The following is a 21,364-nucleotide window of genomic DNA, read 5'->3' as shown; positions in this document are numbered from 1 at the left end:
TCAAAGAAATAAGATTATGGAAGGGACCTGAAGCAGGACAGAGAACAGATGCATTGTAGAAAAAAGATGCAGGGCAGAGGATCATTCATGACTGGGAGCTCCGAAAAATAGGAAAGCAGCATAGCAACAGAAAATAGATTTTAATGTATTTACTTATCCATATTACTGAAGTTGTGGACACTGACCAAGATAGTGTTGCACTAAGCTTCTTGCTTGATGCCTGCATATGTGACAGAGCTCCCCCCAGTTTCTACTAATTTCAGTGAGAGCTGTAGTAGTGTAACTCCTCTGAAAAGCAGGCTGCAGACTTTCATTAGCTGAAGGCTGAGGTCAAAACTCATGCATAGATTTGCATGAATAAATGCAGAAACAATATGCCCAAGTGCTGGTATGAATCTTTTAAACACAGTAATTGCAGCTTCTGCTCACTGAAAACATTTTCCTGTGCATCAACAAAATAACAGCCATTTACAAGAAGTAAGGAAAATATTACAGGCTGCAATTTTCAAGAAAGACTCACTGAGCAGCAGAGGGCTAAATGGTAATAGGCGATATAAAAAAAAAAAGCATAGGCAATAGCATCCCTTCACCCCACTGGTTGACTTAAGAGTGATTAATAGTAGTAGAAAACCTAAAGATATAAATTGGAGTAATTCCATCCTCCTACAAAAGTAAATTCTTAACAATAATGTATTTCTACAGTATTTCTCACTGCAGATGTTTAGTCTTTCAGGAGCTAGGCCACAGATACCTCAGCTCTTCAAATTTATTGAATATGCTTTGGAGACTAATTTGGCCAGAGCAAACTGATGGATATAAGCAACTTAAAGGATTGCTTGATGTCTAGCTGCTCTCTCTTTCATTTCTTTACCTCCCCGTTAAATGTCTTGGTAATTGTTTCTGCGCCTGCAGCGTCCATAATGATAAAGGAGGTAAAGCAGTACAAGGTCAAAAATGAACAACAAGCCAACAGCAACGTCAAATCCGATAAAAATATCTGTGAAGGAAAAACAATAAAGGAAAAGGGACTTAATGAAAGACATACATGTATATCATTTTAGATACAGAGATAACAGTCTAATTACAAATTTGTACAATGGAAATATAGCTACATTTTGTTCATATTTCTGGCAAGATCACATGGCCTGCATTTACTGACATATGCAACTTAAGTATAAAAACATATACTTCAGTCCTGGAAATGCATAGATAGCTTCCTGTGCATGAGTAAATCTTACTCCTATGTTTTCACAGGGCAAGAGGGACCATGTATAGTTAATGCAAATGAGGAGTTTCATCAGGGATCAGCAAAATACTGAATATATGCAGGAAAGGGGAAATACCAGGACTATTGGAAAGGAGCATGTATTGCCTTGCCCTTCACTCCCCTCCTGGAAATAATATTCAGGCAGGAAGAGGTTATCAGCTGTCAGCTGTTGGTAGTCCGAGGCAAATAGCTCCTATATCTGCATGGATCAGCTGCTCTCTGTCTGTACAGTGGAGGTTAAGGTATCCTCAATGCATAGTACCTGTGCCAGAAATACAGATGCATCAATCTTACTGTGCATGTGCAAGGCATTTTTGCTTTACATCTACAGAAGGTCTGATGTGTCCAACATACACAGGACTCCTTGCATAGCACCCACATCCATACTTCTGTCAGGCATTTTCAACAAGCAGAGCTGTAGTTTTGGCCATGGCCTTTAGGTAGCTCCTTATGTGAGTCTGCTAATAATAGCACTGCCTTCACACTGGTGGGCAAGTCTACTCTTTACATTTTCAGAGAAATTTAATTTCTATCAGCTTTCCCTGTCCATAGTAAAGCTGGTCCACACTTGTTAAAGGTGGACATCTAAATCTATTGTGTGAAAGGTACAAAGTTTGGAGCCATTGATACAATTTGTGCCTCCATGTCTTATGTAGAAAATACAGAGCGGTTACACTACCTTTCATTTTGTCTTTCTTCCCACATTCTTTTGACCAATTTTCTGTAATCACAGGAGAAACTAGTTCAGCAAACTTCTCAAGCGGACAAGAAGAGGTGCATCCTGGCAGGGTGAGTAGGTAAGGATCCTTTGAAGAGTCATTCCGATAATGCATTTCAATGCTATATCGCCTGATTAGCAACATTGAAAAGATTTTTTAAAAAAGGTTCTTAAATAGAAGGTTTCCTATTTAGAGACAGAATGTGGAGACAGGCTCTAACATCCTACTCTAGAACCTGTTCTTTGAGAATGGAGGCTTTGTGAAAGGCCACTTTGCCAAAGCTGGTTACATTACTGCACAGATCACGAGTCAGCTCAAAAGGTCCTTCTGAAGGCTGCTTGAATGGCAACAGCACCAGGCTCTTCTAAGCCAACTGATTTACCTTGGGATTTATGAGATATCTTGGAAATGTTGTTGCTATCATTTCAAGAATCAGGAAAAATTATTTTACCATTTATTTCCAGCTGGTAAGGCCAGCTATCTTCCCATCTTTCAAAGTACACAGGTACATGCACATCCAGCAAACGTAATTTTTTCTAGTTTTAATATAACTTTGTGTCTATGGACTGCTTAGTTATGTATCAGTTTAAAATTCATTTGTATCTCCTCACAGTATTTGAAAGGAAAATGATTTGGGGGAAGGGGGAACCAAATTGCAAACACTCCTTGTTCTTGCATAGATAAGAAGATACTTGCCCACTGCTTTCTTGGTAGAGTTCAAAAAACTGGCAAGCAGCGTATGGTGGCAGTTTTCCATTGAAAATATTGAGAGCAATCTGTAGGGCCCCAACTGTGGTGTCATGCTATTGGAAAAAAAGAAAAATCCAACCTTAAAAGTCAGTTAAGTTAACTACCATTTATCCAGAGTAATGAGACAAGAGTAGAGAGGGAGTGGAAATCAAGATAAAACGTAACCTGTGTAAATTTGGCCATAAAAATATATTCAGTATATTCTCCATTGGGAAAAACATGTTAACAGATTACAACAGACAGCAGGGGGCATTTCCAAAGAGTTACTGCAGTATGTGTCTTACACCATCTGGCAAAATTTTGGAGACGGAGATACTGGGGGAAAGCAAGATATGGTCTGAGTAATAAATCTTAGTTTTTCAGTGCATTTTGCTACTCCTTCCTTCAGGAGCTTTTTTGGTTCTAAGGTCAGATTAAGGCAGTATAAGGTAGTATATCCTATGGCATTTCAAGATACAAGTACTGGTTTTAGATAGTATACCAGAGAAATAGTTGTGTACAAAAACTATTCTCGCTTCCACACACACTCCAGAACTTTTTAAATTATTGTTCCTCTTGTTTGGACTTATACAATAAAATCTCAGTTTGGCTTCTATTTTGATGGAATCAGTTATCCACCCACCTGCAGTTTCTTCCCCTCCCCATTAGCCCTCCTCTTGCAGGGTATCCCAGGAGGAGGAGCTGAAGGAAAGAAGTCCAAACACTTTGATGCCTAAATTTTGCAAGCATCTTTATATACATATTTGCTAGCCTTATTTACATTATAGTTTAACAGCTATGTTTTCATTATTAGTCAGGATCTGGAACTTTTTAGACTGATCAGTTTCAAAAATAGGAGTATACTTGGCCTCAAGGCATTAAAACAGCAGTGAAAATTCTGGATGCACTTCTTCCTTTTCAAAAAGAATATAGTAGGGCTAGAAAACACATAGAAAAGGCAGCAAGAAAGATTTAAGATATTGAGTGGTTTCTATACGAGGAAAGATTAAATAGGGTAGGACTCTCTTGGAAAAGGAAAGATGGAAGAGGTGTGACAGAAAATAGTAAATTCATGAGTGACCCAGGAAAAGTGAATAAAGAATAACTATTCCCTGTTTCTCACAATATAAATGCTAGGAAGGAGCTAAATCAGTATTAGGTTTCAAAAAAAAAAGGGAAGTACTTTTTTTCTTTCAACACACAATTCATTGCCACAGGATGTTGCACAACCAAAAGTATAAATGCATTTTAAAAGTGATTCGATAAATTAATGGAAGTCTGTCAAGATCCAGTCAACACACAGACACAGATTCTATCTTAGGAAGTCCCTAAGCCACAGATTGCTGGAAGGTTGTATCAGGGGAAGCATCACTCTGTGCTGGCATTATTCTCACATTCTTCCCTGCTCTTGGCCACTGTTAGAGACGGGATAATGAATGAGCTAAGTGGATCCTGGTCTGACCCAAATGGCCCTCTGCATCCTCTAAAATAATAATAAAAAAAGAATCCATAGCAGTATCATCCCTTTCTAAGCAGAGGAAGGGTTTGGAGGTTTCTGCTATGGGCCAGCATCTCTGGGTCAGGAGCACTTAAGGAAAGATGCAACATATAGAAACTCCACCATTAAGTTACAGAAAAAATGCATGATAAAATACATAGTTTTCTTTACCAAGTACAATTTGACTGAAACTGAAGTGAGATCCATGCTCCTGCTATGTTCTTGTACGTACTGGTGTTCAGGTTGTTAGCTGAATTGAACTGTATTGTATTACTCTTTCATTTAACTTACAGGAAGACTCTGATTATTCTCTTTCAGGGTCTTTTGTTGGTAAAATCATAGCAAGATTTATGATAGATGAAAATACTCACTGCAGAGTAGACCTCCATTCTTCTTTGTTTTGAAGAATTGGCAGCTTGTTTAATACTATTTAAAATAACATTTACAAGGACACCTTAAAAAGATGGGAACAAGGAAGAAGAAAATGAAGATATAACATTTGCATAGAAACCAAAAGGCAAAAGATTTTGCGTATCAAATGGAAGACATCTACTCAAGCCTCATACTCATTTTTTAGCTTACTAAAAGTTCATAACTAGAGAGAAGATATTACAGAGGTGAAATATATCATTCATCATCCAGGTCAAGTGAAGAGGCAGGATTTACAGGAAATCATCTAGAACTGTCCTGAGAACTGGGGCTAATGACACTTCCAGTTCTGTTGTGCTGAGACCAACTCTCCATCATTTTTTGTCTGTTTGGAGTGTTGCAATAATGACAGCTGTGCTAGCCTCTTCCTCTCTAGATGCTGAAGAAATATTTTTAACTGTTTACTTCCAACAAGTCACACAGTATCAATTCTTCACTTTTCTAAAGCTCTTTTGTACTCCTTCTCCAGACCAGAGATATTCTAAAGCCAATGGGATAAGGGCAGCAGAAATTCCCTGTAGCACAATTTATACCATTTGAGGGAAAAAGGGCATAACTGGTATGCCCATGAACACTAGAAAAAAAAAGTCCTGACCACAAGATACGGCCAGCTACCTGCTAGTGGGCTTTAATGCAGGTCTGAGCCTGTAATTACTATATGGCTTGATCCAGTGATGTATATGCCAAGATGATGAGGCTGCTAATAATTCTTAGCCTAGGTCTAGACTGCAGGGTAGGTGCATTACAAAGCCAAGCCCCAAATGCTCCATCCTGCAGATATTCAAGCTCACTTGTTTGGGTTTCCTGCTGATGGACACCTGGGGATCATATGATAAATGTCTGGGTTGTGTCCTGAAGTAGTGTCAGAATGTGCATAGCCCATGGGCCCCAATTTTGGAGCTAAGCAGTAGTCCCAGTTCTTGCAGTATAGACGTAACACGAATTATCTTCTATTCTGATCAGACTGTTTTGGAGCAGCTTTATATCAGTCTCTCAGAGAGCTACCAATGTGTTGCCAAGGTTTTGACACAATATATAACCAGGACATCAAAGGGAAAAACAAGATCAAGAAATAATTAGAATAAACATTGAGAAACAGAACTTAAATTTAATCTAACCTAATATCAGACAAGTAATGATCATACCCGTGAGGGCTTCATTTTTTCCCTTGGATTTCTATAAGCTTTCTCAAAATCCTAATCTCTTAAAAACTATGGGATAACTAAAGACATTAATGTTCACACCTTGTTTCAGTATCTCATCCATGCAGATGCCAGCGTTCAGCACATATTTTCATGCTTAATATGGCATCCACTGTCCATAGTTACAAATCAAGGTTCTGTATCAATAACTTTGCATGAGTAAGGTGACAGGATGTTGCATGTTATCATAAGCATTGTCTCCTCCTTTCTGAGAGCTATGCATTTTTTGATTTACCTCCTTGTAGTCGTGATTTCTCTTCTGTTTTATAAAGCCCAAATAGCGACAGTAAGGACAATTCTGCCAGTTTTTCCAGCTTGTCGATTACATCTTTGGTGGCCCATACAGGGAGAGTATAATTGTGAATAGCCTAGTGATAAAGGAAAACAAAACAATGTTTTTTTCTTCTACTGGGTTCCATCATCCTATTGCCCAGCCTCACACTGCTACATTTAGACTCTCGGAGGCTATCCTGCAATTCTTTGCCCAGTGTGGTTTCACTCATGAGCATGCCCTGAAATACAGTTTGTGGGAATGGGGATCAACCAGAAGTGGGTGAATGGGAAGAGGGGAAACACCTGTGTGAAGGGGATTCCTTGTAGGTATAATGTGTTCTTGCTATAGAAATACATGGTTTTGGTTTTGTGAGTGTGAAAGATTGCAGACATATGTCTTATCCTCTTCTTTTCTTCTGGGTCTTCTGGGTATAACCTAGCCTCAACTTTTCCTGCCTTCTCCATACAGCTGTCCAGATACCAGTTCCATCACTGGCCATTTACAGAAAAGTGTCACTCTCCACTCATGTAAGAGTGACAGTGTCTTACAGTGTTTAAGTGCCTCAGTGTGTGGAGGGTATGTTCAACAGCCTTCATGTGCTGCTGATAATGACTGGGGCCAAATGGGATCATCCCATGCTTGAGGCTAGTCTGATTTTATTCACTGGTAGAATTCATCATCTAATTTTTCTAACTGATAGATCATAATCTTACCTCTGATTTTCAACATCTAAGTATTTTGATGTTTAGCTGTTGATAGGCTAAAGCAAATAATTCCATTTTCCTGTTAAAAATCATAAATATGTCCTAGGCAGCATGCTCAAATAATTCTACAGCAGCGTATTGGGAAAGAAAATGAGGGAATACAGGGAATGGATTTTGATACTGGTGCTTCAGAATAAAACATCACATGGAAACAACAGTTTCCCAAGTTGTAAACCATGTTTTTGGGTTATCTTTTACCAATGTGCTAAACTAGAACTTAAATTCAAATAATAATTAAAAAAACAACGAAAAAACAAATCCAGGAGAGAAGGCAACTCATTCCTATGAAACCACATTGTCATGGTTTAATTGAAACCCAACTAGGAGTTATATTCTTTCCTGACCTCTATTGTCTTATTATTACCTCACAGTGTAGAGTATCATATGTATTCCAGAGCTGGAAATTGTCCAGTATTTTAAGATGATTTAGTTCAAGTCCTGTGTTAACTGCCACTGTTTGTAAAAAATCCTGGGGGGAAAAAAAGTGAAGAATATACCACAAATGGTCAATACATATGGAACATATATGCATACAGATTCATTAGCACCCAACCTGGTAACACAGTAGTGTTTAACTTCACACAGGTGAAACCCTTGTAGCAGAAGATTTTGGTTCCAGATTTCATTTTGTAACTATTTCAAAGTACTGATCTCTATTTTAGACACTGCTTTTTCTCAGCCCTGCTATGGATAAGTCTGGTGCTCTTTCTGCTGCACTCTTCTCTCCCTCTTCTGACTGCTCCAGGAGGCTACCTCAGTCACCTCAAACCTTCAGATATAAGGAAGAGGAAGGCACTACAGGAAAAGGAACATGAGGAAAAAGATGAGGAGAAAATAGAAAATTAAAGAGAGCTGAGGCAAATATTCAGGATGAGGCAAAAAGAAATTGAAAAGGAAACTAGGCTTTCCTTCTGCCATTGACAGGGAGCTGAATATCTAAGTAATAGTTCCACTACAATTCCCATAGGGATTCTTGCTACATGCTACCACAGAAGAATAAAGGGACTCCTTAATATCCTTTATTCCCATGTTACATGTTTCATACTAGTAGCTGAGCGAGAGGATAGCTGTGATGTCAGAACTCATCTCCTATTGCATGTGAGGGAGGCTGACCAGAGTAGCTGAGCTAGCAGAAAGATAAAATTAAACCAAAAAAGGAAAATGTTGGGTTTAGCCCAAGCAGTAAGTCTGAAGTGACTTTGAGAGAATGTGTACAGGTGCAGTCAGGGTATGAGGAACATGAGATGCCTGCTTTATCTGTGCAGTAGTGCTATTACAAAGTGCATGGTTGGCAAACAAGAGAGCAGCAGTAACTACTATCTAGAGCAATTATTATCCAGAAGAACATGGTTGCTTGAGGCAGGTATGCCATCCCTGTACCTACATCCTGCTGCAGCACTGGAATGGGAAATTTTGAATCTCTGACTGTGAAGATTTGTGTCAGGGCAAAACAGAAGCATGTCTTGTGATGGATCCAAAATGCATCTCAGAGAAATTTACGTAAGTACGAGTGTTCGCCTGGTTGGGCTTGCTTTAGTTCTCTGTTGCAGTGTCAACTTCAGAAAATCACAGCACAAAGGCATAAACCTTCCCAAGTTTAAAATTTATCAGATTTTTTAGAACTGGTTTTGTGCTACCCTGTAAAAATGGAAATTTCTTCTCCCTTCAGATCATGGAACTTTAATTATATGCAGCTCCAAATAGTCTCAGAAAATTAATGTTAAATTCACATTTCAAAAGATTAATATAGAAAAGTATGAGAAATGCATAAGCATATAAAACATACTTTCTGATCATTTTGGCCTAAATTTCTTATTTTAAGAGAGTCCTCAGGATTTTAAAAAAATTTTTTGCATGTATTTATGTTTTAATTTTATCAAAAGGAAACAATGCAATTCCATAACTTCTACATATTAGTTACTTTCCTTTTTCTTTTGCCTTTTCCTTTTTATTTTGTCTTACCATGTATGGTTGTATTCTATTTTGAAATTCACTAGATGTTTGTGTTTCATTCTGAAGTTCATCAAAAAGGGGACAGTCAGGCAGAGGAAAATGCAGCCTCTGAAACAAGAGAAGTAAAACTTAGAATAGTTCTAGAATTAATCAACACAACTCTAGTTTTTCTATTGCTGAGATTGCTGGTGTAATATTTATTAGATAGATTCATGGCTGTGCTACAGCTACTCCATAATGGTTTGTTTGGGTACCTTGTTCATGAATTCAGTTAACATAAGCAATGTACTGTGGTAACTTGACTTTTCAGTAGCTACTTGTGGCTATAATAGCTTAATTTCCCTCGGTTTAACTGATTTTGGCAAAAAGCAATTATGCATATATGTTAGGGGACTGCTTTGAGAAATGGATTAGGATCCATGATCAGGAAATTTAAAAAGCTACCGTTTCCCTCTTAATTTCTGCAGCTTGACTCCACCTGGTACTGGAATCTGAATTGCTTCTGCATCTACACATCCTGCTCTCATCTCTTTGGAGGTAACCAGTATATTATGGTAAGCATTTTAAGTACCACTTAATGGACAGAACTCAAAACAAATAAACTGTGCTCCTGAAATATCAAAAAGCTATGAGCCTAATGGCTCTGTTCTTGTTTAGGGGTATCATTCACTTTTAATAACTGCAAATTTATGCATTAAGATATCACCTGATAGTACATATTTGATCTGAACCATGTGTCAATATGTATGCATCCATCAAACTGTGCTTTGGCAAATATGCTTTATGCCACTTGCAGAAGGACAAATGATACCTGATCCAGCATAAAGTGTCAGTAGAAAGTTATGATGAACTAAATAAGCTTGTGCTAGTTCATCACTTTATGTCACACCACTAAAGCATTTTTTACCCAGCGCTAATATTATAACCAAATAATTTCAAGGAACTGACTTAATATACAGTGGAGAAATTGACTTTAATATCTATGGCTTATGTATGTGCAAGAAGGTCTACTCTGTCTTGGGGTGAGCTTTAGCAGACTGCGCTTCCAGTGCGTCTCTTTTCTCTTTGATTTATCAACGTGAAGCTTGCAGCAGCCACCAGCTCACACCAGCACACTTTCACTTGGACAGATTTCCAAGGGTGCATTTTTTCTGTAACAGCAGCACACTGGAGGGTGAAGGCTCAAAGCTGCAATATGAAACTGGGGAATGTTGTTTAATTACACAATAACAAATGTTTCTTTTGCTGTATGGTTTAATTATCCCCCTCTAGGTGATATTAATTAAGGCACTCCCTTTGGCCTCATTAAGCATTACTCAGTACTGTTGCCTGTCAGGTCTTGATAGATCTCAGTGGCTGAAAAATAAACTGTGATTAGGTTTTTTTACAGGACTGTATTTGGCCTCAGTTTCCCACTTTGTGTTATTTAGGGCTTGACAACACCCTCAAACATCTGCTTGGTTTAACAAGGGAACAATGTTTTTTTCCAGGTGGTTTGCATATTTAACAGGAATTTTGAGTTGCAGCAGAGGTGTGTTTCAGTGAAACATCAATTCCCACACCTGAAGCAGCTGCAGAAGTGATGACGTACTAGAGATTCCTACAAATGAGGTTGCCTTCTCCAAACAGGTCATTGCACTGCACTGTGATTACCCTAAGGGCTTTGAGGTTTTATTTGGCCAAAGCTCTGACCACTTTGATGCTTTTTTGGTCTTCTGGTGAAAGAACTTCCCCTAGTGTCCCACATTTAAATAACAGTGACAGTATTCTTTTCTGTTGAAGGACAGAGTTAAGTTTCAAGCTGAATCACATTGTGCCTCATCCAGTTTGTGGAAACCCTTTCTCTATGTACCTGCTTTCAAGCAGGGCCTCCAAGAATGGAGGAATGCCAATGGGAGGCAGGTGCAGCCATCCCCTAATGACAGAGTCCATCCTCTGATATTGGTGACTGGACAGGCAGTTATTTAATAGGGTTTTTGTATACATTTCCTTAAAGTCAACTCTGTCCTCAAAGGCAGAAGAAAATTAGCCTTTCTGTCATTACACTCAGTAACTTTTATCCTTGTTCAACACACTGTTCCTTACACAGTCCTTGTCACAGAAGCCAGTGAAATTATGATCTAAACCTGAGTCAGCCAGAGAGAGCTACATACAGTAAAACTTCTGCAAGACCTATTATTCAAGTAGGTCTGCTCTTGTTATGAACCACAAGGCAAGTGCTAGGGTTTCATTAAACATTTGTATAGCACTGAGCATAACAGGGCCCTTGCCTGTAATTAGGGTGCCTGAATGCTACCAGAATAGGAAAGTAATAATTGAGAGGTCATTACTGTGGCTGGTGAAAATTCCATTCCTTGAATAAACTATGGAACAAACTTGCCAAGCAGGGGAGGTCTGTCTAGCTGATTGGTGCTTAGAAAAGCACTTGTTCTCTATAAAGGTTTAGGGCAACTTCCCTATAATACTGTCCAAAAGTGTCCCTGCCAGGAGAAATGTTAGAGCTGTACCTTGAAGAAAATGGTAGTGTGGACAACAATTCAGGTATTCTGCAACTATAGAAGGAGGATTTTCATGCAGCTATTGCAGTTGACCTATGACATGCTTGTCAGCCAGTAGCTGCAGTTGATGTTTTCTATTAGATTGAACTCAAAAAGAATAGAAAATATTTTTAAACTTTTCCCCCCCTTTTTTGTCTTTTTTGCTTCTGGAAAATTTTGAGGTGTTATAGGAAGTGTCCAGCCAGTACTCACCCGGTCTGTTGATTTTTGCAAAATATGAACTGGAATGGGTTGCCAGAGAAGCTCAGGGTTCCAAATTTGGCTGCTAGTTGGTGGAAAGAGGCCAGAAAGGTATGACTGGGCACTCATAATGGTGCGATCATAATCTGTACTTTGGATGTAAAACTGAAGATAGAATGGCAATGAGTTAAAAATAAAATGGAAACAATAAAAATAATAAGGAAATTTTACCCAACTCATCAATCCTGGCTTCTCGTTTTCAGTTTTATGTTTTTGCATGAAGTCAAACCAGTGAAACCATAACTCAGCTTTCTAGGGCCCTACTTCATTTGCATAAATGGAATTGCCAAAGTATCCTTCAGTTTGGAATCTAACCCTCAGACTGAACTAAGAAGAATAAGAAAGCATGATTTAAAAGAAGGAAGCTCTCAATCTCCTGAGGTTCAGAGGAACATTGATACGTGTAGATGTGGCACCTAGGGACATGGTTTAGTGGTCGACTTGGCAGTGTTAGGTTTACTTTTGGATTCGATGATCTTAAGGGTCTTTTCCCACCTAAACGATCCTATGATTCTATGATTCATCTGCTATACCTCAGGAATTAAGGCACTTAAAACCATAAACATCTCTTGGAAGCATGGCAAAGCTATAGTCTTTTATGCCTTCCTATTAATGCATCCCTCATGTATAGACCAAAATGGTAGTGGTATCTGCCCCACGATGGATCTGTAGTGTATGACAAGCACATCCAAACAACTGTTAGACCTCTCTTTTACAGGATGAAGTATGTGAGCATGGCCCATCACATGGCTGGATATGCATTCACCTTTCAACAAGGTAGAACAATATTGGGTCACTATGTATAAATTTCCAATTCATTCAGTGGTTTGGAGCTGTTCAGTCCTGGAAAACTGGGCAGTGGAAGACCCTAAGTGAACGTAGGAGCTGAAAGTTCGGCTTTAGTCTATGTTTTTACCTTGATATAAAAGCCTGACTTTCAAAAATGTTCTTCTATTACCTTAATTTTTCCATTAATGAAATGAATATGATGATGTGCTTTTATCTAGCACAAGTCCATAGTTCCTCTATGCCAGAGAAATGTCCTCCAGACAGTTCTGCTATATACCTCTTGCCGGTTGTATGTGCTGTTCAGAAAGTTGGAGTATCTTTCCCTCGTGTACTGTCCAAGTTCAAATAGCTGCTGCATTCCAGTCTGCGAGGCAAGCATACGGATGACTATTAGATTAAGGTAACTGGAGAATCTTAATGTAGAAGTTTCTTTTCTATTTTCTTTTTTGTCTTCAGCAATCAGTGATCATTAACCATTTGTATAATGTACTGTATAGGTTGTAGGTGATCTAGAATTTTTAACAGAAATGCTCATTTATATCTATGAAAAAATGATACTTTCTGAAATGCTAAGACTCCAACATGTGCTACAGGAAAGGCAATGCACTTGATTCTATACAAATACTGTTTCCACAGTGCTGTAGCTCTGTAGATGCTCCTGGAGTTATTCATGATCAACATTGTTCTTCACAATGTATGTCAGTTAGTGACAGCTGAGAAAGGTGGATTGATAACCTAGTATTTATTATTGTCATTGCTCTGCTATTTGATCAACCTAATAAATCTGTGGCTTGCATTTCATGCCTTAAGTGATGTCCTTCCATCTTTGCCTCGGTGCACCTGCATTTGTCTTAGATTGCACACTGTCTTCTGTTATTAATTTCCAAAGCTGTGAGCTGAAATTTTTAACTTTCAGCTGTCAGAGAAGTACATTCTTACTACTGTTGCTAAAAAGATAGTAAGATAGCAAAAAGCTCTAAAAAAAAATCTGTGCCAAAGCAGAAACTTTTTTTCTTCTTACAACATAAGCTGTGTAGCTGGCAATAGTAATGTGTTGTTTGAGTGTCTGAATTTTACAGATCTTTCAAGCCTCACTTCAAACACTAAATGCTGAACTGTCTCTGATTCATTCTTCTGCATCATGATGAAGTATTATTAGGAAATGCATTAGCCTCTCTTTGTTCCAGAATTTCATATGTCAAATACAGTTGAAGAGCTACAGCTTGATGTTGAAATGCCAGAGCAAGAAGTAGGTTCAGTGCATCCTAGTGAAACTCTGGGCTGAAAGCAACTTTATTAGAAGTCACATTGTCCCCAGAAGCAGCCTTCTCCTGCAAGACTTCCCTTCTTTTGTGAGTAGGTGGTTACCAGTCAAATGATGAGATGTGGACTTATTGCTTGAACTGGTGGGCAGGTGTCATTCCTTTACCCTGTCACAGGGCCCAGGGCTTAATGCTCATTAGAACTTCATCAATGTTAGGAGTGCCTACTTCCTATTTTAGTAGCATATATAAGTTCTTCTAAGAAAGTCAACATACCTTGGTAAGTTGTCCAAATCCCTGGGGCCATTCACTTTCTTTGTGTAGATCAGTTGGAAAGTTTACAACTGGTGTTCGGTCACCGTGTCGGAAAACCTAACAACATTACCAATAAAAAAAATCGAGTTAATTACTGTTAACATTCCTTTCTTACCTAGCTAGAAGTCAAGCATATGTTATACTTCCAATGCCATTTTTCAAATAAAAATATTTGAGAGTCTGCAGAAACTAGTCAAGTGGGGTTGGAGTACATTCTTTACACACAAAAATAGGTATAATTATATAGCAATTTAGTGGGCATGAGCCTGATGATTCTTCCTCCTAGAACATAAAATTAGTCAGCCAAGATGTTAACGCTGAGATTACATCCATAACTAGGCACCTAGACAAGAAATCTGAATTTTGGACACTCAACACCTCTGAATATTAAACCAGTTACTGATGTGCTTATATGAGTATTTAATTACTCTGGCATAGGCACTTGAAACTTTTGGTAACTGCTTTTTTCATAGCAGTATCTTTAAAAGTAATTCCACGTACACATGGATCTTATGTTTGATTTCTCAATCATCCTAAAATATAAAGATGCAAAAGTATAAACATTTACAGTTAGCTTACTTAAAATTTATCAATACTTTCACATACATGTATGAAAATATTTTTGAAAGTCTGTAGGATATTTTTTCTGTTAAATTCAGTGAGAGCAAAGAGTTTGGTCGCTTTCCTATCCTGGACACTCCAGCATGGTGAATATTAGTGTGATATGTTCAATCATATGATTTTTACATCAGAAACCTTAAATGAGCCTTTGTGTATTTTTGTTCCAGCATACAAAGGAAGTGCCAAACCTAGATTAAATAGTTCTGAAAAACTCTGAATTACCCTCCCTAAGTATGTCATGGGCTTAGAAAAATGAAGTCCACAAAAGTTTCACATGAAAGGAAATGCTGGAATACAAATTCACAGGGCTCCAGACAATCTTCCAGGACGCTCATCCAAACTGTTGTAAAAGTTACTTTTGTTTGTATCAATGTTCACATAACCAACTTCATTCCTGACTTTGCAGAATAAAATGACAATGTGGAAGCATGGTATATTTGTTCATAAAATGACATTTATTCTATAATACCTCACTGGTATATAGCTTGTTTATAATTAATACTCTCCATTGCCTCATTAAGCCACATCATTCTTGCCCAGACATCAGAGAGGTTTGTACATGCTGGTTAGTTTGCCACTCCCACTGGGAGGTGTTTTATGTTTATGTTTTCCAAAGTAAACACAAGCAGTGTGGCTTAATGTTTTAATTACAACACACACCCTTTTCATCAACTTTTTGTACTAATGTGCAGAAACCTGTGCTAGAGCAGGTACTTCAGAGATGGAGAATACTATCCTTTAAAGGCAAAGATAATTGGATTTCTCCCTCTGTTCGTTTTCTACAATAGACAGCAAAGTTTGCTAGAGTAGATGTTACCATTAGAACCATGTAGAAAACTGCTTATTATTTTTTTGCTTTGCTAGTTGAATTTCACTGAAGATGTGGCCAACCTGAAATGAGTGTTTTTCAGCAAATCAAGGAGTTTTTTCACTATCATCAACAACATGAGATCAACATGAAACTGCACAGTTTCAAGAAAAAAACACCTTTTTTTTCTGAGTTCAAGTATAGCAAAGTAGTCCATAAGATCTTTCTTAAATATTTTATTTTTGCTTCTCTATGCAATTTTAGAATCTGTACATGTCTTTTCTTACTAATCTGGAACCTCAGTTGGTTCTCACTGCACCTCTAGTGAACAGGAGAATAGGAAAAGAGCTACATTGCCTGGTGATTGATTCAGTTGCATACAAGAAAAATGAGTGAGAAGGACTTTTGTGTTACTGCTTATTTCTTTGGTGTTTTGACATGCTGACATACATAGGTGTCAGGTAGGATTCATTAGCTTTTCTGGACAAGCTGATGCCTCTGTAAAGAATGAAGGTTAAATTCCCAATTACATGTAGCTGCATACTTTCTTGTTAAATTATCCAGCTTTACAGAAAAGCATTTTTATGAGTAACTGACAGTTGCTCAAATTGACTGACATGATTTTTTTTAGGCAATATGTAGCAATGAATCAATACTTGGTCAATAAAAATGCCCTTTTTATTAGTGAAAAATTACTGAAAATGTGTTAGATTTTAAATACTGGTGGAAGGGCAAAAGAGATCAAGATCAAAAGATTTTCAAATATATGTGGGAGCAGGAGATGTAAAGAAAAATATTTTCTTTCTTTGTAACCTTAAGAAATGGAAGCAGTGGAGGGTGTTCTCTTCTAAAAAGCAGCACAGCTTCTTTAAGTCCCCACAAAATAGAAAAAAAGTTCAGTTCCTTGTTTGTATTTCTGCATCTTCATTGCACAGTGACATATAAATATGATATTAACACTAAGTTGGAAGTAGCAAGAAAGAAATAAATACTTCCAAGAGCAGAACCCTGGTTTTAGGAATTGAAGGACTAAGCTTCTCAGCCAATTGGTCTTTGTCCTCAAACCTACTTCTGAAAATGACCTTGCTTCAGTTGTAGTTGGAAATGAAACAATGACCTTATGAATGACCACTTAACCGAAAAGGGTCTTTTTCAGTCATAGCTACATTTTAGGAGACTTTTTTTTAACTTCAAGAAGAGCTTGTGTATTTGAAAGTTTGTCTTTTTCATTAGAACCCCTGATACTGTTAGGGAAGGAAAATATATCCCTACAAAGGTTGCCTTGCTCATCAATATGTATTTCTCAACACTTATCATTTGGATTTTGTTAAAAAGGAGTTGATCCTTCAATTTCATTTAAAAATATGTCTGCTGCAGCATTTATTACTCCTGGCCTACAGATTGCCTTCCTGACCTTTCAGAAGACATAGGACATGGCAAGATGAGAGAAGAGGAACAAGGAGGCATCATAAAAGGTGAAAAGACTAGAAATGAAGAAGGAAGGAAGGGAAAGGAGGATGTACACAAGAAGAGCAAAGCACACCTGTTTGGTATATTAATCTCAGCACTTCTATCTGAAGTGCTTCACCTCAGTCAGTTCTCAAAAGCAATAGATGGATAGGGGCACCACTTCAGATGGAAATGGCCACATGACTCACTTTGGCCAGCATTTGCTTACATTGTTGTCAGGTGAAAAATCATATTGGAGAAAAACTGGTGTGGAGGTTAGGGTCAACTGAAAATATGGCATATGTAGTATATATAAAATCTTCATTCAGAAATGCCATGAATTGCAATGAATTACCTGTCTCTGAGTAATAGTGAGCCTCTTACAAACATTTTTACTGACAGACTCAACTTCAGACAGAAAGATTTCTTACTTTGAAGCCAGCAATAGGAATGAAGAAACAACAGAGAAATGGAACCAGTCATGCTGCCAGTTCAGGGAAACCACTGATGCAGAAATACTGAGCATGTTTAGTCAAGGTTTCAGATGGCTTGGCTTGGTTAGACAAATAGATAACATGCTCAGTCAACACTTCCTATCCTGAGTTACAAGAAGAAAGACATAATGAAATCACAGTACCTCAGAAACCACACTTCTCTGTGTATATGACAGGTGAAACGAGTGCCTGTGTGGAGGCAGAAGTTACAGGTCAGAACTTCTTTATACAGAGGCAATAAATCAGTATTTCATTTCTACTTGAGTACTTGATGGTCCTACATATTTCCTATTTTCCTCTCATACATCTAGTTTAAATTCTGTGCACAAGAATTATGGTGAAGGCTAATGTTTACATGTGATAAAATTAAAATAGCATTTTGACAAATTGGCTTCAATTAGAGTTTTTCAGCCAAAAGTACTTGCAGCCAGTAATCAAAGCACCCAGTATCAGCACAAAGAGGGAAAGTGTGAGGAGAGAGCAAGGCACTTTCCCAGAGCGTAGCGCAATTCTAGAAGTGAGCAAAAGGGAATATTTGTCTGTTTTTTCTCCCCTGCAGATGCATTTTATATTGTGCAATTCTGCTAAGAAAGTTTTGAAAAACTCATTATGACACATTTTCACAATGCAGTAATACTCTCAGGTGAAAACATAGCAACTTACAGAGTACAGCTGGAAAATGGCTATTAAATTACCTCAGAAAGATGCCTTTTAGACTTACCTTGATTGTAGCCATTACATCCCATTATATCCGTGAAATGTTCTGGGCCAACTCCTATCCTATTTATTTATGCTAGCAATTCTGTTCCCATGAAAATTCAATCAGTGAGTTCAGAAGGCAAATTCAATTGCATGCCCAGAAACCATGCCTTGAGAAAAGAGATGTATGTTGATAATAAGATTAAGTCTACTGTAACTTTTTAGGCAGATTGGTCAGTCTGAGGAAAAGTATCAGGGATAAAAAGATGACAGTTTAAATTAAATTTACCCATTATTTTAATATTAATTGTGATAAGCTACCCTATAAATAAATAAAGTGCTATCTTTTTTTTTTTTTTTGATAGGTGGGGAAGGTGGCTGCATAGTTGTGGTAAGCAGCTGATTTTGGATAGGAAGCCTCTGTCTCCATAATGGTGAGCATTTCCTGTAACTCCTTCTGTGAAACCATTCCTTGTTAGAACACAATAACAGCTGCAATTCAATAAAAGACTCCTTCCATTCAAAGAGTTAATTCTCCAAGGCTTGCTGACTGCCTCTTATCGTTGAAGCAACACTAAAGTATATTGCTATACACAGAATGCTGCTGTAATTAGCATTCAGTCCCTGCCGTGTATAGTGTCTGATAGAGCAATAATAAGCCTCAGCAGGAGTAGTAGGAACTGGTTTTTTCTGTGCACTCTGGCCTCTCTCCAAGTGGCACATCTACAATGCAGCCAACAGACAAGCAGATATGAAATACTTTATCTAGAGCTACACGATATGTTTTGGACACTGTACTTCTGTCTGTTATCTGTATGTGCACATAATGTTTCAAACAGAGAAAGGTGGAAGAAGATGATCTTAAAACTCCTATTTATAAATGTGAATTCCAATCCCCGCAACTTTGTATTGAAAATATCCCTTTAGACTAACTATTCTTTATCAGTATACCTCTTACTAAAAAAAGAAATTAGAATGAAAAGGACTATGATGCAACATTCACGATCCAAACTGTTTCATTGAATTAACCTCTCCTGAGGTATTGGGGAAAGTGACATTGAAGTAGTGTCTAGTTACTTTAAAATAAGAAATGGCCCAGCAAAAAACTGATTACAGTCCATTTTCAACCTAACTGCAGTTAATGCAACATCTATCTCAAATCTCTACATAAAAATGCCCTTTTCTGTTTCTCAGTATCTTGCCGTGATAATTCAGTTATTCTGAAATGGAAAATACTTTTGGTTTTGTAGTAACTTCTGTAACATCATAAGCTTCAGCTTCCAAGCACAGAGAAGGCAGGCCATAATCACCAGCTCTCAGGCTATGCATCAGAGCGTCAGCTAAATTAAGCAAGAGCAGGTGAACTTAGACCTCAGATCTCTGTCTTAACTCCTATGCACTAATGCATCTACCACAAACCTAAGCTGTTCAGTTATCTTCAAATAATAACTAGGGGTTACAAGATGAAAATTCTTATAACTAGAGGCATTTTTAGCTTCTTTAAGTAAAATCTTTAAACTCAGTAAGCAAAAGGGCAGCAGTAGTTACTTCTGTCTAAAAAGAGGCAAAGCAACTGCACAACTTGTTTGATTTGACAGCCATATCAAATTCCCTGTATTCCCCACAACAAAATAGAAAACAAATCTACTTACTACAACCACAAACTTCAGTTCTCTTTCTGCAGTACTCTGTTGAAGCAGAACGAGGATAGACTGAAAAGAAAAACACAGGATCCTAAATGGGTTGGGAAGCTGTATCACTCCCATCCTGGCAGAGGATGAAAAAGGCTTTGTAGCTCTAGCAGCTGCTCAGGCTGAACAGCCCAGACGTCAGACTGTACTTTCAAAAGGGGTGGAACTGCTGCCGGTGAATTTCAAATCCAAGAGGAATGTTGTGTGACTACGCAACAAATTGCATCGCTCTTTGTTTTCAAATTACTGTTTACATTCTATTTAATCAAATCATAATTCAGTTCCTTTTTCTCTGTGATATTTTTCTCTTTTGGAGTGTAAGGATGAGGTTAAAATATGAAGGAGTTGCTAAGCATTCCTAATGTTTCAACCTGCCTGTTCTGTTTCCACTTCTCAGGGCTTGGAATTTTTCCAGACTATAGTATGGCCACAAGGATGAACTTGGAACCAAAAGCCAGGCAATACTGTTTCTCTTTTTTCTTTACTGCTCAGTTAGTCCTCAGGTTCCCTCCCCTCCTTTTTTCTTTTCTCTTCTACATTGTCACTGTGAAATCAGAATAATTATTTCAAACAACATTTCATGTAGGTTAAAATTACCAGTGCCTCAGATAAAATAGTTGAATAAATCTTGCGACAAGTATGTTCTTTAGGCTCTTTGCTGGGCAGTTATTTGCTCTTCAATTTGTGTGTGTTGCTTTTCTTTTCCCTTGGAGTATATCTATACGTCCCCTTTTGTAACTGCTTATGTCCAGTTCTTTTTTGGCCTCAATTATTTGAGAAATTTCTTGTGAACAAGCCCTGGAGCTCACATTTTTATTGTTACTGATAAAGAACACTCATTCTGATAGTAGCTCACTGGCTTTGAGAAGATTGCTCACCTTGCCTCTGCTGACTTCCTCTCTACAGAATAAGAATAACAGTATTCTCTACAACAGGTATTTTACCATTTACTAGAAATTCTATCCCTAGGGCCCTAAACCCCACTAAGCCTCAGATGTTCTCTTTGAGTTGTGTGAATGACCTTATGTATCCATTTTGTCTGAGGAATGGGAGTGGAAGGGAGGAGGACCAAGGCTCCCAGACTTCCCCATCTCTCTTGTCAGTCCATGCCCAGTTTTCAGCACTGACTTGAACTTCTTTCTTCCTCCACTGTTACGTCCCCACCCTCCTTTTTGGTCTCTCCTGGTGTGATTGTGCCTATGCAGAAGGTGTTTGAGAGTAATCCATACTTCATAAATATATAATACTTTGTCTTTCTGAAAACAAATGTAAGCTGATCTGATCATCTTCCTCTATTATTTAAGAGTGCAGGGCATAAAATATACTTTCTTTAGAGTATTTTAATATGCCTCAAAAATTAAGAATGGATGTCCTACTTTTTTAATCTATATAGTATTTTAGATAGGTGGTTCCTAAGTTTTTCAATCAAGCAACCCTTGTTGGCTCTCAGAATTTTTTCTCGTCCTTCCTAATGCCTTACCATGAAATTCATAACTGATTAGTTTTTATAAGATTTGCTGGTTTATTATGTATCTTTGATGAGTGACTATGACTAATGTAGTCTCATTATTATGGAACACTTTTAGTAACTTCACTTCAGCCA

At 37.9% G+C, this 21,364-nt stretch overlaps 1 protein-coding gene across 1 annotated transcript; it reads right to left on the bottom strand.

Annotated features, from left to right (window-relative positions):
• Positions 1 to 878: 878 nt before the first annotated feature.
• LOC104828382 (prostatic acid phosphatase-like) lies at positions 879 to 19,836 on the bottom strand. The gene is made up of 11 exons (XM_010562023.1): positions 19,723 to 19,836; positions 13,961 to 14,056; positions 12,700 to 12,786; positions 11,586 to 11,738; positions 8,845 to 8,943; positions 7,247 to 7,351; positions 6,080 to 6,212; positions 4,585 to 4,667; positions 2,683 to 2,789; positions 1,947 to 2,116; positions 879 to 997 (listed from the first exon to the last, which is right to left on the bottom strand). The coding sequence occupies exons 1-11, from the start codon at positions 19,834 to 19,836 to the stop codon at positions 879 to 881; spliced, it is 1,266 nt and encodes a 421-aa protein (XP_010560325.1).
• Positions 19,837 to 21,364: the final 1,528 nt, after the last annotated feature.

The sequence above is a fragment of the Haliaeetus leucocephalus genome, unplaced genomic scaffold (assembly GCF_000737465.1).
Source record: "Haliaeetus leucocephalus isolate CR32 unplaced genomic scaffold, Haliaeetus_leucocephalus-4.0 Scaffold153, whole genome shotgun sequence".
In the NCBI taxonomy this organism is placed as follows: Eukaryota; Metazoa; Chordata; class Aves; order Accipitriformes; family Accipitridae; genus Haliaeetus; species Haliaeetus leucocephalus.
The sequence above is the reverse complement of the archived record's forward strand: the minus strand, read 5'-3'. Positions and strand labels throughout refer to the sequence as shown.